Source organism: Battus philenor, unplaced genomic scaffold (genome assembly GCF_028537555.1).
Source record: "Battus philenor isolate CCGP_79_NKW_IND1 unplaced genomic scaffold, ilBatPhil1.0.hap1 SCAF_12, whole genome shotgun sequence".
Taxonomy (NCBI): Eukaryota; Metazoa; Arthropoda; class Insecta; order Lepidoptera; family Papilionidae; genus Battus; species Battus philenor.
In genome coordinates this window covers 4,442,415-4,458,698 of record NW_027181674.1, presented here as the reverse complement: position 1 = coordinate 4,458,698, position 16,284 = coordinate 4,442,415, and the positions used below count along the sequence as shown (strand labels likewise).

Here is a 16,284-nt window from a genome sequence, read left to right as displayed (position 1 = left end):
TAGCAGGCTGCACACTGTCTCTTAGACTTAGATTAAAGGTTTAATACTCGTACTCTGTACCAGTTATTGGCATCTAATTTGACATTTCTCAATCGCGATTAGCAACGTTGTAATTTTTTCTTTATTCTTTTTATCGAGGAAAGTAATTACTCGTATTCTTAGACATCAGAGAGAAACTGGAAATAATAATAATTACTTTTACACTACTACATTAATAATTAACTAAGCAAGAAAATATATTTTTCTAGAAAAACAAAACACATACCACTACTCGCACCACTAGCATCAGGTTTTATAAGAATATATATTTTAAATAATACTTGCAGTATTATTATCACCAGGATAATTAAAAAAAAAAAAACAATCCCAAGATTTACAATGTATGAAATAAATGCGAATTATTCATTTTGTTTCACATTTACACACATTAAAATTTAAAAATATATAAAAGTGCAATGGACACGGGCAGACAACACCGGTGGCTTTAAATTAATATAAATGACTCTTTCTTTGTTGATGTGTTCTTTAATTTCTTGTAAATTTTCCTCGACCCAAGGACACTTCTTTGATCACTTTAATATGATAAATTGTACCGTTCATTATCAAAGAAAATGTGTTTACCATTAATTGCTTTAAAGTGGCATTCTAGAATTCGATTTTTAAACATATTCATTTTTAATTACAGACTGACAAGTTTATAGGTGCAGAAGCTTCGAAAAAGTATACGTGTAGCTCATTTGCTGTCAATTAACGTATGGTACACACTATTAAAAATCAATGAGATACAAATTCACCCATTTAAAGCCTTTACTCCTAAAATAAATTGACAGGTACTCAATTGGTATAATCTACACTTATTATTACACTTATTATTAGTATTAACAGTTAAATAAAGTGGATATTTTAAAGGAATCATTTTTATTGTAACATCATGTGGTGGAAATGTAAATAAACATTCATTTAGACTGTATCCGATATATGCAAATTTTTAAAGATAATTTATTAGTTCTGATCGACACCTTTTTTATCATTTAGTTAAGTCAGTTTAAGACAAACTTTTATATGTGTCTTCAATGAAATGAAAACACTGTAACAGTATTTGAAGTAAACGTTTATGAAAATTTGAAAGTATTGTAAACAAAGGCTCTTTGGCTCATGTAAATGTTACAAGACATTTTAATAACTTATGTCTACGAAACCAACAGTTTTTGTTTTCTTTTGTATCAAGAGTATCTAACGTTACGCATTTAACTTTAGCGCTTGGAAATAGAAGGATATGTGAAAAACGATTAAAAATAAAAGTTTTGGATTAAAAAAATAAAATTCTTAATTGTTGCCAATTGCTGCATAAACTACAAATCATATACATACAGAAGATCTTCTGAATTATTTTCTTTTTTTAAATTAATTAATGAATGTTTATACATTAGAATGTAATCTCATTACTCCGTCTTTAACCGAAGATAAATGCATACCATCTAGGTATTAAAATCGAAACGACAGTCATGTTTTTATCTTAAAATAATTCAATCAAAAAGAAACACTGTTGGTCTTCCATGAGTCCCCTTTATTCGTACCGATTACATTAATATTTGGTGTATGGATTTTTATTTTCGTTACTATATACGTTTTAGAATTCAAGCTATTAAACAGTAAATAAACGCGACGATTAAATATCCTCGTAGGGGTTGTTTTGTAAATATCATTTACTATTAACAAATTTGAATGGTTAGCGACAGTTACTGTACCATTGATAATTTTATAGATGGGCGTCGTTGGCTATTTTTTATTAATTTGTATATTTTCGGTGCGGGAAAGTAAATGAACAGATGTAAATAATTAACAGAATATTCACAATAATTTTAATTGTCATGATTGTCTCACAGGTTTCTAATAATTAAAACCGTATGAACATTTCAAATCTTTGTTTCACCTGACGAATTTTGAGGTACTAAACATTCTAATAATCTAATCTGTAGTTAAGCTGTTAATAATAAGATAAACAAACGAAATTCGTGAAATTGTTAGAGTATAAATTGATCGAAACTTGTCTTTCTTATAAATCCCATGTGCGGAAGTTATTATTCAATACTAATTGTTGATTTTAACATAACATAGTAAGAAAATGTAGATTGTACGATCTGAAAAAAAAAACGAGAAATTGTATTAAGTATATATCTCCCAAAGCTAGGCAAGTTAGACATATGCAAGCTCACGTTTAGCGGGATCTGCACGAGATTTCTTTATGTGAGCGATTTTATTTAGATTCGTAGATGTACTAAAGAAACCGATACAGCCATGCCGATTAGCTGATTATAGTGGTATTGGCGGGCCGTATCCCGTGCAGAACATATAGCCCTTCTAGCCATGAGGTTCTGGAGCGGAGACCACGGATCGGTAAACTCAGCGCAATACACCTTATGGATGGACAGTTGACCTTGCAAAGCTCGTTGGAAGATGCTATATGCCGGCCGCTTCTAACCCGTCCTAATGAAAATCTATGAGAGAGGCCTATGTCCAGCAGTGGTCATTTTATAGCTGAAATGATAATGATAAATTACTAATGAAAAAAAGAGAATACAAGAAAATGCAAAAACCGAAAGAAAATATAGTGAAAGAACTTATGAGGGACGACAGAAGAGAACAACTCTAACAAAAAATTAGTTGAAAATAATTTGAAACAGAAGTCCCTGTCATAGATTTAAGATACGGTTATTTAAAAAAAAATGCTAAGCTGCTTTATTTATGTTAAAAATGTTTAAAATAATATGTAATGTTAAAAAAATATGAAGGTATGTTCGTTACGATTACCCCATATGAGCAATAAAAAAAGTGTTAGGGGCAGTAGTTGGTTATACGTTAGAGGATTGAAAATTAACGCTTAGTAGTTGAATTGTACATGAGGCTGTAGCTTTAAATTTTGAATAATTAAAAATGTACCGATATCGCTGGTCGAACACCAGCTCTGAGACCTCCCGCTGATATAAACTCCAAAGGAGGCTGAACACGTGCCAATATCATCATCACAGTTTTCTGGTTGGAAATTGACATGTTCTCCCACGGTAGAGCGTATATCGCATCCGCCAAGTCATCGCTCTGAAATTATCAAATAGTCAAACAAAGAAAGATTAAAAAAAAAAGCATTTGTTTGTAGTCCTTAATTTTCTCTGAGAATCCTTTCGCAATCACAATTCTTTCAATTTAAGTAAATGCGTCGAGATACACAACAGCGGCACACATATGTATATCCTTGATTTGTTTATCGTTTTATTGTAACTTGATTTTGTTATTTCTACATTTGTTACATTGGTCAGCCAGTTTATTTAATTGGTTTATGTGGGTGTATATACAGGAACTATGAAAGTTTCATTATGTATAATAATAAAATAAAAATGTAAATGTGCATTTTTTTACAAATTAACCGGTAAACTACATTTTTGACGATCTTTTTGTTTTATTAAAATTATTTTTATATTTTTCCTATTTCGTTTTATTTAATAATACAAATTTATAGTTTTCAAATTACTGACATCCAAAAGATTACACGCTCGTCTAATAAAACAATTACAGATCAAAAACTGCACACTCGCACATAGTAGTGTAAGTAGAAAATATGGCTACCATATGCCACCGTGTTACGGACGAGTGTAACATAAATATCCGTAGAATGTCAACTGCTGGATCAAGGCCTTCCTAGTAGATTTCCAACAGGACTGATAGCAAATAGTCTGCATCGAGTGTCTTCCGAGGATCCTCACAATGTCGACTGTCCACCTTGTGGGTGGAGTTCTTACGCTATACTCGCCTGTCCATGGTTTTCACTCCAGAGCCTCAAGTCCGGCCACCTACCACTTCAACTTACCAATCCTCTAGGCTATATTGCTCAGCTTTACCGATCTCCCCATTATCCATGTGTTTAACTCTTAACTTTATTTATTACATATCCTGTCTTAATGTGTAGTCTTGTTTTTGTTAGATGTAAGCCGTAAGTTCTACTATAATCATTACTTTTGTCATTACGAGATAAAAATAAGATCCTTCTCAAGACGAGAAATGCATTACAAAAACGTTGTTATTAATTTATTCATACTTCTCGTCGAATTTCCTCCATTACTAGTGAAGTTAAAATAAGTCCGCCCAAGAAGACTATCAAGGGTATGACGTATAATACAGAATTTTTTTTGTCCTGAAACGAAAGGTACGTAGTTTTAAAAATGCATGAAATACACAATTTAATATTTCTTGTTATGTATCATACATACCACTATTATAATTTCGTACATTAAAAGACTGTCGCTTAGTAAGTTGTGACAATAATTTGCAGTTACATTAACGCCGAAAGCATTCTGTGTGCATCTAAACACCCTGCGTGTTGTAAAGTAATATTAAAAGAAGGTTAGTTTTTATGTAAATTTATTCAAATTGACCTGTTTTATTTACCCGATTATAAAAGTATGATGTTTTATGAGTTCTTTCAGCTTTTTGCTCATATCGCGATCGTCTAAATTGTTAGAAAACTCCGTACGACATTTATGCTTCAAAATCTGAACGTGACCAATAAGGTGAAAGATAAAAATGTAATTAAGAGTATTGTATGCAAATATTCCGAAACAACCTATTAAGCCAAGATACGCGTTGATCGCATGAACGACTACCCAGTTTCTTATATTGTAGAAATAGTCGAAAGGCATCCACAAATGCATCACAGTTTCTAACATGACGGTCTGATTTTTAATTTTCTCTATGTTTTCATACAAATGCTTTATCTGCGTACCGAACCATAACACCCAGCCTGTCAACATACAAAGGCAAAGGAAATATCCCGAAAATCGTGTGTAATATTCTGCTTTCTTCACCTTCTGTTGAAGAAAATACAATTTTTAAATAAATGTACGAAAAATGTATAAACAGTTAAAGAGTTACGATATTTGTAAATATGTATTTTATATAGAGGTTAGTTTCACGTTGAACGTGAAACTAACCTCTATATAAAATACATATCGCGCATATAAATATCTGTTTGCAAAAGCTGGTTTCATCGGTTTTCGTTTATGAATAGTGAAGGAACACCTCAGCCGCGAATAGAAAAGTCTTACATGAGTGTGTTAGTGTATAAGCTAAAACGAAAAGTGAAATTATTCAGGTGTGTATGAATGCCCACTGGGTGGCCTATGACAATCAAGGACGTGGGTGGATAATCGCTGCGCAAGCGTAAGACAGATAACATAGTGCCTACCTTTTTCAAAAATTCATCATCGTCACAGTAATTAATCAGATGAATTTTGTCCATAAACAGCTTCATTATTTTTTTAAAACTCTTCTTCTGGGCGGATCTTATGCAGATCTGTAAATAAATAAATAAATAAATAGGTTTTGAACGTGCGAAGCAAGATCAATATTATATGTTACTCTACCCGCGTGGTTAAAAACTTTAATCATTATTATTATAATTTGATCACCTAGTGATCTTTTATAATACATAACTGAATGACCTGATATGATGTATAATTTCATCATCGCCATCATTTTAGCTATTGGTCTGGCCCATAAAATTCCAGTAGGATCCGCCTACAACTAGTTTTAACAACTTCCGACGACCTCACAAAGGTCGTCCGTCACCAAGGCGGTGGACGTAACGTTTGATTGATTGGGCCTCTATATGTTACATTGGGCCTCTATAAAAAAAACCATTCATACTTCATTATTAATTTTAAGTGTTTGTATTTATTTATTTGAAATTGTTACGCATAGACTCTTTCAAAAGGCATGTTGCTCTATTTCAGACTACATGTATTGTTACAATTTTAGGAAACAATTTTTTTTTTGTTAACACAATCATCAAAATGAAATTACAAACCGCAATGAATTTCTTGTTAGTTCTCAGTACGTGGCGCGTCACGAAGTAGCACATATTTAATTTTAAGCCGACGATTACAGATAGTTGTAATAATCTTATAAAACTTTTTTGAATTTAACTTTAACTTTGAAACATAATTTGTTCTTACATTTGTTATGCAGTTCACGGGAAACATTATGAAAAACGTGCGGAGTGTTCTGGATGATACTTTTCTGTAGTAAAGTGCTATATACGTTAATTCTGATACTATGCAGATTGGAGCAATAAATATAATAAATTTTCTATGCAATGAAATAATTTTATTTGGTGGTTCGTAGCCCCACCATGCGCGGTTTGCCAAACCATATATGTTCAATATAAATGCCAAATTTCGATAAAATGGTTGATTTTTCGGTGATTGTCTGAAATAAAAAAAGAACAAAAGCTTTGATTACTTTTTATACTTGTCTGGTATAGCCCAAATTACGTAGCAAAACGGACAACGAATGATTCATTTCACTTATTTTCGTTTGTTTTTCTAACTTTACAATCTGTGGCCATATGTGTGATGATCTTTATAAAATGGAATAAATTAATAAATATTCAAGTTATTACTATTAACTAAGCATTTTACTTTCTTTATTTTAAGAGAGTAATTAAATTGTTAGCGAATTCCATTTGTACACCTATCATCGTTGTCATTATGGGCTAATTCGAAAATCTAATATTATACTGAGAAAATTTTCATAAAAATACTTAATTAATCATATTAATTAATTTTGTTTATTATAACAATGTTTTCTTATTTTATCAAATATTTTCAGTATCATAAATAGTTTAACTCACAATTCTTGCATCTCTTCCGCCATTTCTGTAACGTCTTAGTTGGAAGTTGGTCTTGTTATGAAAAGTTAAAAAGAACTGAACTGAAGTGTCATGACGTGGCAATAATGTTTCCATTGTATGTAATTAAATATTTAAAAAAGAATAAACTTCCAATTTTATACTAAAAAGAATTTTATGAATAAATAAATCTTGATCAGCAGCAATTTAATGAATTATTATTATTATTAAGCAAAGATTTGTTATTTTAGATGCGAAGTCATATTATTAGCAGAGATTTCGATTCGCTGAGTTTTGCGTTCATTTTGCGAGTTTGTTTCAACATAGAAAAATGTTAGATTTATTATTCATGCTTAAGATAATCAAAAATTGGGCTTATAAACAGGTTCAAGCTCACCTAGAGAGTTACGTCATTCAGGAAAAAAGACTATATACACTTTATATTTACTATTGTTTTAGCTTTTATTCCAGTTTTTTGGTTTTATATTTTATTAATTAGTTGAGAGATTTAAAAAGGGAGAATTCAATTAGATGAATTCAAAAATTCGCATTGGATTGCGGAGGGTAACAGCATATATACACTTTCACTTAGACAGTTGCTTGACTTGAAAGATTGAAGTTATAATAACCCTCCTTACTCGATACCAGTTTTTGATATATTATTTCACATTTTCAATCCGGATTTCAAACATTCTAATTGTTATTCTTTGCTTGTGTTCTCGAGGAGATTCATTTATTTATTAATATAATTTTATTTCTTCTTAGGCATCAGCGAAATATTATAAATTATAATAATCACTTTTGTTTTACTACATTAATACTTAACTATAAGAAAATATATTTTACTACAAAAATGAAAGATAATGGAAAAATAAAACCAGAAAGTAATAAATATTTGTATCAATATTTTTATGTAATATCCGGTATTCATAGATCAGATATTTTATTTACCAGAGTTCTTAAATAAACCTTTAGTGTATTCCTACATAAGTGGACAAGTCACTTTTTATAGATGTCCCTATCGCTACCATTTTCAAAACTAGCCGCTGGAGTCTTTCGGTTAGTTACTTCTGACAGTCACTTTTGAAAAATTTCCTCCACTGATATATATTTAATATATTTTGAAAAGAATATATAAATATAAACTCGTACATAGTATAAAAACATAGGTAACTTCCTAACATTGCATGAATTCACCATTCAGGTGTTGGATTCATCGCATTATAGAGAGAGATGGTTCAGGTATAATGATCAGGGCTGAACAACTGCGTAGCAGTTTCATTGAAGCCTTCTAGAAATGTACTGACTTTTTCCTTCACCAACCAGTGACCAATGATCTCTTTAATGCTACATTAGAAGCTCCCAGGAATAAGTTTATATTCGTTGTTCACAATATTTGTACAAGCTGTTATCTTATTGTATACGAATCCAAAACATTTCTTTTTATTTAATACTGGCAGAATTATTATCGCCAGGAAAATTAAATAAAACAATACCAAAATTTACAATTTGTAAAATAAATACGTATTATTCATTGTTTAACGCCTTTTATTTTATATTTACACACATTAAAATATAAAAGTGCAATGGACATCGGCAGTCAATACCAGTGGCTTTATATTAATTTAAATGACTCTTTCTTTGTTGACGTGTTCTTTAATTTCTAGTAAGTTTTCCTCGACTCATGGACACCTCTTTGATTATTTTAATGTGATAAATTGTACCGTCCAATATCAAAGGAAATGTGTTTGCCATTATTTGTTCTAATGTAGTATTTCAGAATTTGATTTTTAATCATATTTCTTTGTAATTACAGGCTGACATGTTTACATGTGCAGAATGTTCAAAAAAGTAAATTTAAAGCCCATTTGTTTTAAATAACGTATGGTACACACCATTAACAATCACTGAGCTGTTAATTCACCCATTTAAAGCCCTTACATCTTAAATAAAGTGACAGGTATTCAATTGGTACGTTCATTACTAGTTTATCGTGTGATACCAAGCACCCTGTATATTTAAATAAAGTGGATATTTTTAAAGAATAATTTTCATTGTAACATTATGAGATGTTACATACAATGGATATTTAATTAAACATTTACATAGACTGTATCCGATGTATGCTTTTTTTTTAAGATAATGAATTGGTTCAGCACGACAGCTTTTTTATTTTTTCATTTAGCTAAGTCAATTAAATACAAACTTTTACGTTTGTCTTCAATGAAGAGAAAGCACTGTTACAATATTTAAAGTGAAAATTGTTGAAAATTTGAAGACGTCTTTCTGGCTCACCTAAATGTATAACAAGACCTTTAATTTTTTATAATTTAATGGTAATAATTGTGAACCACAACTTATGTCTTCAAAACTATCACTTTTTTTATGTATCACGAGTATCTATTACTAGGCATTTTACCTTAGCACTTGGAGATAGAAGTATATGTGAAACGGAATTAAAAATAAATATTCTGGATTAAAAATTCTTTATTCTTGCTAATTGCTGCATAAACTACAAATGATATACATATAGGAGATTTTATTAATAAATTCTTTTTTAAAAGAAATTAATTAATATAAATACATAGGAACGTCTTTACTCGTTCTTTAACAAAAAATAATTACATACCATCTAGGTATTAAAATCGACAAGACAGTCACGTTTTCATCTAAAAATAATCCGTAAGTACCGAGTACATTAATATTTAGTGTACAGATTTTTATTGCGTAACTATATAGGTTCCCAAATTCAAGTAATTAAAAAGTAAATTAGATTATATTTTGGTGCGAAATGACTGTTGGGAAAATTTTAATTTTTAAAAATTATAGAATGTAATGTTGGTTACTTTTAGCAATTGTAATATTTATTACAATATTTAAAATTAAATTGGAATATTTGTGAGCCTCCTTCAAATTCAATTTTATTGTTGGCCCTGGGCCGTGTTCCAAATAGCTGTAGTTCCAACATTTACGCAAATATTCCAACAATATTAAAAGCTTGCGATATTTTAATGATATAAACACGTTCACCGTACTTCGAATTTAGTCCACGAATTAAAAAGAAGTCGAACATTTTATTCGAATTATTAGATCACGATGGTTGGGGCATATTCGCGTAATGTTCCAACTATCGTACCGCAGAGAAATATCGTATTTCGAACGCTATTGAAAGGAGAACAGATATATAGTATAGTCGACCTAACAATGTGCAGTTTTCAAAATTACGATTCGTGCAACCACTTTCTCATCTTTAGGCTGTCCGCCAGTATCTATGAGGTGGTTACCTTATTCGCTACATCGATCAATCTTGCGATTGCATCTTGTGTCATCATCGTCAGTTATTTTATTTTGAGCTCTTTGCAGGGAGAACAACAAATCCCCATATTTGAACAAGATATCCAGATGTGATTTAATAAAGACATTTTATATTATTAATCGAACTTTGTATAGAATAATCGAATTATCGATGATTTTGTAAAGCCAAAAGCGTAATAGGTTTTGTTTGAGATAGATATGTCCAATTCATGTTAAATTTTCTTCGACTCATAGGCCGAGGTATTTTTATTATCTCAAACTTCAGTGTTTGATTTTTTATAGCGAGTTGTGTAAAGTTATTGCATTTTACTATTATAATTTACTGAATGAGTTATGAATTTTGTTATATTTAAATTAAACAACCAAATCCGTCTACCAGGCGTGGCTATTATGGTAAACTCCCCCATAGAAATCTTTGAGGTACTATTAAGCATTACAGTGGGCTTCTATGGGTTGAAGCGAAGTATTTATTTGCTGTTAGTTTTCAGTGTCTTAAGTAAATAGATATTTCTTAAAAGTTGAGACTACTAGCATCTCGTTGCCACGGACATACTTGCTGTATACGAACTGAAATCGCATCGCTTACGTTTTTCTTTAGCTTTTGGTTAAGATTGCACGCAAAAGGAAACTGTAATGTCTGTAACTCGAATACGTTTTAGTTTATATAAGAGCGTAAAACGAATTGATTTTCATGAGACATTTATATATAGCTTGGTACAGTACAATAATGAAATTCAGAAATGTACATTTTGTAAAAATATTATTGTATACTACACACCGATTACGTATTAAGATTAAACTGTACATCTCTACAAATGAGATTACAAACCAAAATAAACTCGCAGACAATGTTATAATAAATAAATATGTAACGCAAACTACGCTCATAAATCTAGTGGTATTCAGACAGTGTAATCGATCATTCGTCGTGCTGAATGTTATGTATCCTCTTGCATCCGTTTTTCTTTATCCGGTCTCGTTTGATCGGTATATTTTGTATTACACAGTCATCTATCATCTCATAATTACCTATCTGTTATTGATCTTGCCCTAATAATTCATTATGGCGTTAATTCGCCGGCTTGGTGGATTTTGCAGCGAATATAAAAAAAAATTAAACTTTTTCCGCTTTAATAACTGCGATAGTTTTTTTTTTTAATTTTTGAGCTAGTTATAATTAATATCAGTTAGCTTTGTAATGATCATCCTTATCCATTCCATGGATTCGCGTTAAGGTACCAGGTCCATCGCGTTGTAGGGAGAGAGGCTTTCGTGCTGTGTGCTCACGTAATAGATTTAACGAGGCCTTCTTAAAATGCTCACCTTCACTTATACTATTACGCACTTTACCTATTTAAATGTAAAATGATTCTACATGTAGTAATCGATGTCTTCAAACCAGTACTTAATTCCGGAGAGTAAAATATCTGACTATTTATTGTATTGTTGTTGATATTTTATATTTAATTTGATAATTTATAACTTTGAAACTACGACTCTCGGATCGGCAAACTTATCGCTGGATGTCAACTGGTGTTTTACAGACGACCATGTCGGAATACGCCTAAAGAAGGCCTCTTCCAACCGTTTTTGTGGTACTATTGCTGTAAAAAAAGCCACCACAAATTCCTTAATAAATGCTATAAAGAATTATAAAGGAGGAAATAAATAAAAATAAGGATTATCATTAAGATGTAATAAAAAGAAATCTTAAATGAGAAATAAAAACGTAAAATAGAAATAAGTATAAGCGTTTTAAATTATAACTAACAGTGATATCAAAAAATGTGACGAAGTAAGAGAGACCATGTGTACAAAGAATGTTAATGAAACGAAGAGAACAAAAGAAAATGTGATGAATGAAAGAAGATGTAGTAGCAGAAATTGTGAAGAACGAAAGAGGAGGACGGAAAAAAAATCATAATTAAATAAACATTGTAAAATAAAGTCTTCTGTTTTAAAACATCATGAGGGACCTGTTGATCAAAGGAATCGACAAGTCCCGAAAAATAGGGGCTAAAAAACCGGTTTTATTGGAAATCAATGAAGGTATTTGTTCATCCGCGAACGTTCTACGTCTAAAATAATGATAATGAATCATTTATTGTATCTTTGATTTTGAAAGAGTCGAGTAGTTTTTGAATATTTCATTCTCTTTATTTTATTTTCTTTAACTGTATGGTATTTGCTCTGATTCTTTTCTTTTGTAAACATTTGTTAATATTGCTGACATTGCACAGGTGCCCTAGCGTAGTGGCAAAATATAACGCGCTGTTACTTTAATAAATGATTGAAAACAGTATTTCTCGATGTTTATTGAACAAATTATTTTGATTGTAGCATTACTTAAATTTTTTATAGTAAACCTTTACTCTTTGCAGTAAAAGCGAGGCTTTTTAAAACTTACTTATTTACGAACAAACTTTATAGTTATAAGTTGTCAATTAGAAATAGATTTGTTATTATCAGTTATCGGAAAGATTAACAAATGAATGCATGTCATCTCCATCTAACGATTTTAACTGCCAAAATTTATGTACCTATTAGAACATGTACTTTATAAACGAACAATTATATACGATTTTCCAGTACAGTTGTGGCCAAAAAACTTTGTTGGTTTTTTAATAATTTGAATAGTGTTACAAATTTTCATATACACTTTTCATTTGGCCTTTGCGTTATGCATTATTAAAATTTAAAAGTAAATCAAGCACCACTAGAGTTTTGCCGAAATTTTTTTAATATAACCGCGAACTAAATTTTACAAAAGCTATATGTGGAATTGCTAGGTTTATTAATTTCATTGCGAATATTCTAAAAATTAATTGTAGTTACTTTATATACTGTGTGAAATCATAATTTATATGAAATATTTTCATATGACTCTCTGTGATTTCTCTAAAGATGTACTAACTATAGCATACCTGGAAGAATAAGGTAGTGCCTGGGGTATGTCAACGCTGAGAGGGATCGTTTGCCATATATATATATATATATATAAATATGTTTGATATATATATATATATATATATATATATATATATATATCTGCATACCTTATGTATACATATAAACTTTTAGGCTGTATTCAGAACCATTGTTGGGCTTGATAACTTTAGTAATAATTTTACTATAAATCTGACTGTTACAAAATTACAACGGTTTGACTTTATCGAGCACATTTATATAAGTTATGACGCATTATTTTTATCTCAAATAGGATCTAAACGGCTCTGCTCTCTGTCCAACGCTGCAGAACTTTTAAACACCAGGTGCTATGCCGCTATTAATTTTAACATAAACTAAATTGTACACTCAATGTCTGTTTGTAAATCCATCTGAACAGGGCATTCGAATGAGCTTACTCAGACGAGATTCCGTTACCCGCCCGAATGCACAGCCCACTTAGGAGTTTATAATCTAAGTGGATAAGGCGGAAGCCCGTTCTGAGATACCACAATTTGTTTATTGTTCGCAGCCTAGCCGTTTCATGTTTGATTTAACTAATTAAAAACAGAACAGTAAATTGTACTGTTTTTTATTTTAATACGTGATATTTTAATGCCTACTTTTATTTATGGATACAATTAGACGTCGTAGATTAGATCTTCATTTTTTTATGAAATCTTCGAGTAAAATTTTATTCGTTACTGTAAACGTTACTTCCTCTTGTTACATTTTGTAAAATGCTGCCCTGATATTATATATATAGTATATTCAATTATATATGCATATTCAATTATATATATGTTTATTCAATTTATATAGCACTAGAAGTAATGAAATTACGAGAAAGGAGTGAAAGATTTTTTTTTTAATTCAAGAAGACATAGCATCAGCATCGATCTGGGATTCAGCTTACACAAGAGTAACCGAACCAGAATTACTGTTATGAAAACATAGTTTAAGATTTTAATATGTAACTATAAATAAAATGTTGAATTTTATCAACAGTAATGCAAATGTAAATAAAATGAACATGATATATATAAAATTAAACTGGAAATTTAGTTGCAGTGCCATTGTGTAAAATCTAGCGAAAGATGAAAGGCGACGAATGCAAAGTTTGTATAAGGATATGACCAAGAATATGCGAAGAACGAAATAAGGAAAGGAACGACAGAATCTAAGTTATATAAAGATGAGTATTTTAGTAAAAAAAATTATTGTGAATAAATATTGAAATCATGGCCCGTCCTTAAAAATGTTAGAGGAACATAACTATTAAAAAAAAAACGCCTACTACTGCAAATAAATATAATACATAATAATCAAGTTCGATCATGCATAGAGTACTGTAGTCACCTTTTGGACGGTGCAGCCAAATATCATCTGGAAGCTTTGAACTCAGTTGACCTAAGAGCCCGTATGTTAATTAGCAACCAAAAGCTCTCAAATAGCAGACTACACACCACTGAGCATCGTCGTCGAGTTGCCAGCTTATCGGTTTTATAGTATACACTTTGGAGAGTGCTCTAAGGCTCTTTTCGAACTGATTGAGCCATCTCCGTTCCTTTATCGGTCAGGCAAAAGTTTCACTTATACGTTGTTGACATACCCAAAAGTAAAACTAAACAGTTTGACAGCTTGTTTTTGGTGAGAGTTGCCAAGATTTGGAACAACCTGCCTACCTATTTTTTCCTGACGATTTGAACTCTGGAGCCTTTAAGAGAAGAGTGAACAAGTTTATTTTGGATGGGCATGTACCACCTTCGTCTTCATGTACACATTCCATCAGGTGAGATGGAAGACAAACGCCTATTCCATTACAACTATTATTAAAAATAATGCAGCTTTTGAAATAAAAATGCTTGCATACCAAAGCGATAGATCACATTGTTTTTACAATAATAATGTTCAGAATTCAAAGGCATCGTATACTTTCGTACACTTAGGAGTCTGCGAATATTTGTTGGCAACATACGTTAACCATATAGGAATCACAGAGTCTGTAATGATCTCTTGGGTTAATCTAGTAGAGTTCACATCCCTATCGATGAATATACTCGTATTAGCCACTAGCGTTATTGTAATTACTTAAATTTAATTTTGTGTTAAAATTTATGCTTTTTATGCGATGGCCGGTCCTGCGCTGCTTATATCCGTTACCCTAACTATGTCATCGGTCTTCGAAGTGGAGAACCTACCCACTCCGCGTTTACTGGCGCGCGATCGCCACTCGAGAACCTTCGGTTTTTAGGTTCTTACGACCATCTGTAGAACCAACGACGGGCCCCACTTACTGCCACTTCAATAATTTTTGTAAATGTGTTTATTTACTAAAACTTTATATTTATAGCACTAATAATATCACAAGTTACTGAAAGTTTATTTGTATTTTTACATAGATAATAATTTGCCTATAATCGAATGAATCAGTTAGAACAACGTCCGACTGCTAAATGCAATACTGCCAACTTTGCTGCCAATTTACGTCTCGCAGAAATGAAATACGATTATAGTAGACGATTTAACTTTGTTCGATATTTTTTCTAGAAGCTTCCATTATAAATTAGTTCGTAATTTATCGAGATAAACACGTAGTAGGAAAGAACTACAAACTCTCGAGTTTTGTTATTTATTTATACTTTTTACGTACATTGTGCATTGTCAGACTTATTTCCTAGATATTTCGTAGCAAACTAGAGTGTTGTAGAGTAACCATATAAGCAAATGTGTAAATGTCGTGATACAAAATGGAGAAAAATAATACATGTATAATCCGAAGTACTATATTAACGAAATATGCAATATATTATATTACTATTAAGTAAGTATTACAAGTAAACACATACTTGATAGAGAAGATGTTATACATAAGTAAATTATAATTATATATATCACCTTCTTCTTAATGTTGCACTCTTTTCAGAGTGGTCGTGGTCATGCTATGGTAGTTTCTGGTGCCACCGCTGCTCTCGCAATGAAGCGCCGGGTAGCTCGACGTTTGGCGGAGTGGAGCATTGAATTTTTGAATTTTTAGTGGAAGCTTAGATAAGATTTGTCCATCTCGCTGAAGACTCTACGAGATCGCTTTCCTTCCACTTTGCCTTGCACAATCAAACGCTCCATTGGGCCTTCATTACAGGTGACATATCCTAAGAACTTGAGAATTTGTATTTGCATGGTCGACTATAGCCTCTCTTTTACCTTGTCCTCCATTTGACGATCGAAAACTTATATATATACTATATTATAAAAAGGTAAAATGAAAATATCGGTTATTTTCGGATCACAGCATTTCTGATACGATCTCAAATCTAAAGATTACATGTCAACTTGAATCGTGA

General features: G+C 31.3%; 1 protein-coding gene across 1 annotated transcript; it reads right to left on the bottom strand.

Moving 5' to 3' along the window:
* Positions 1-2,081: 2,081 nt before the first annotated feature.
* On the bottom strand, positions 2,082-10,011 carry LOC137932825 (uncharacterized). Its single transcript, XM_068776499.1, has 8 exons — positions 9,964-10,011; positions 6,006-6,281; positions 5,237-5,344; positions 4,441-4,859; positions 4,263-4,365; positions 4,091-4,186; positions 2,941-3,096; positions 2,082-2,141 (listed from the first exon to the last, which is right to left on the bottom strand). Exons 1-8 carry the CDS (start codon positions 10,009-10,011, stop codon positions 2,082-2,084), a joined length of 1,266 nt encoding a protein of 421 aa, XP_068632600.1.
* Between the last annotated feature and the right edge of the window lie 6,273 nt (positions 10,012-16,284).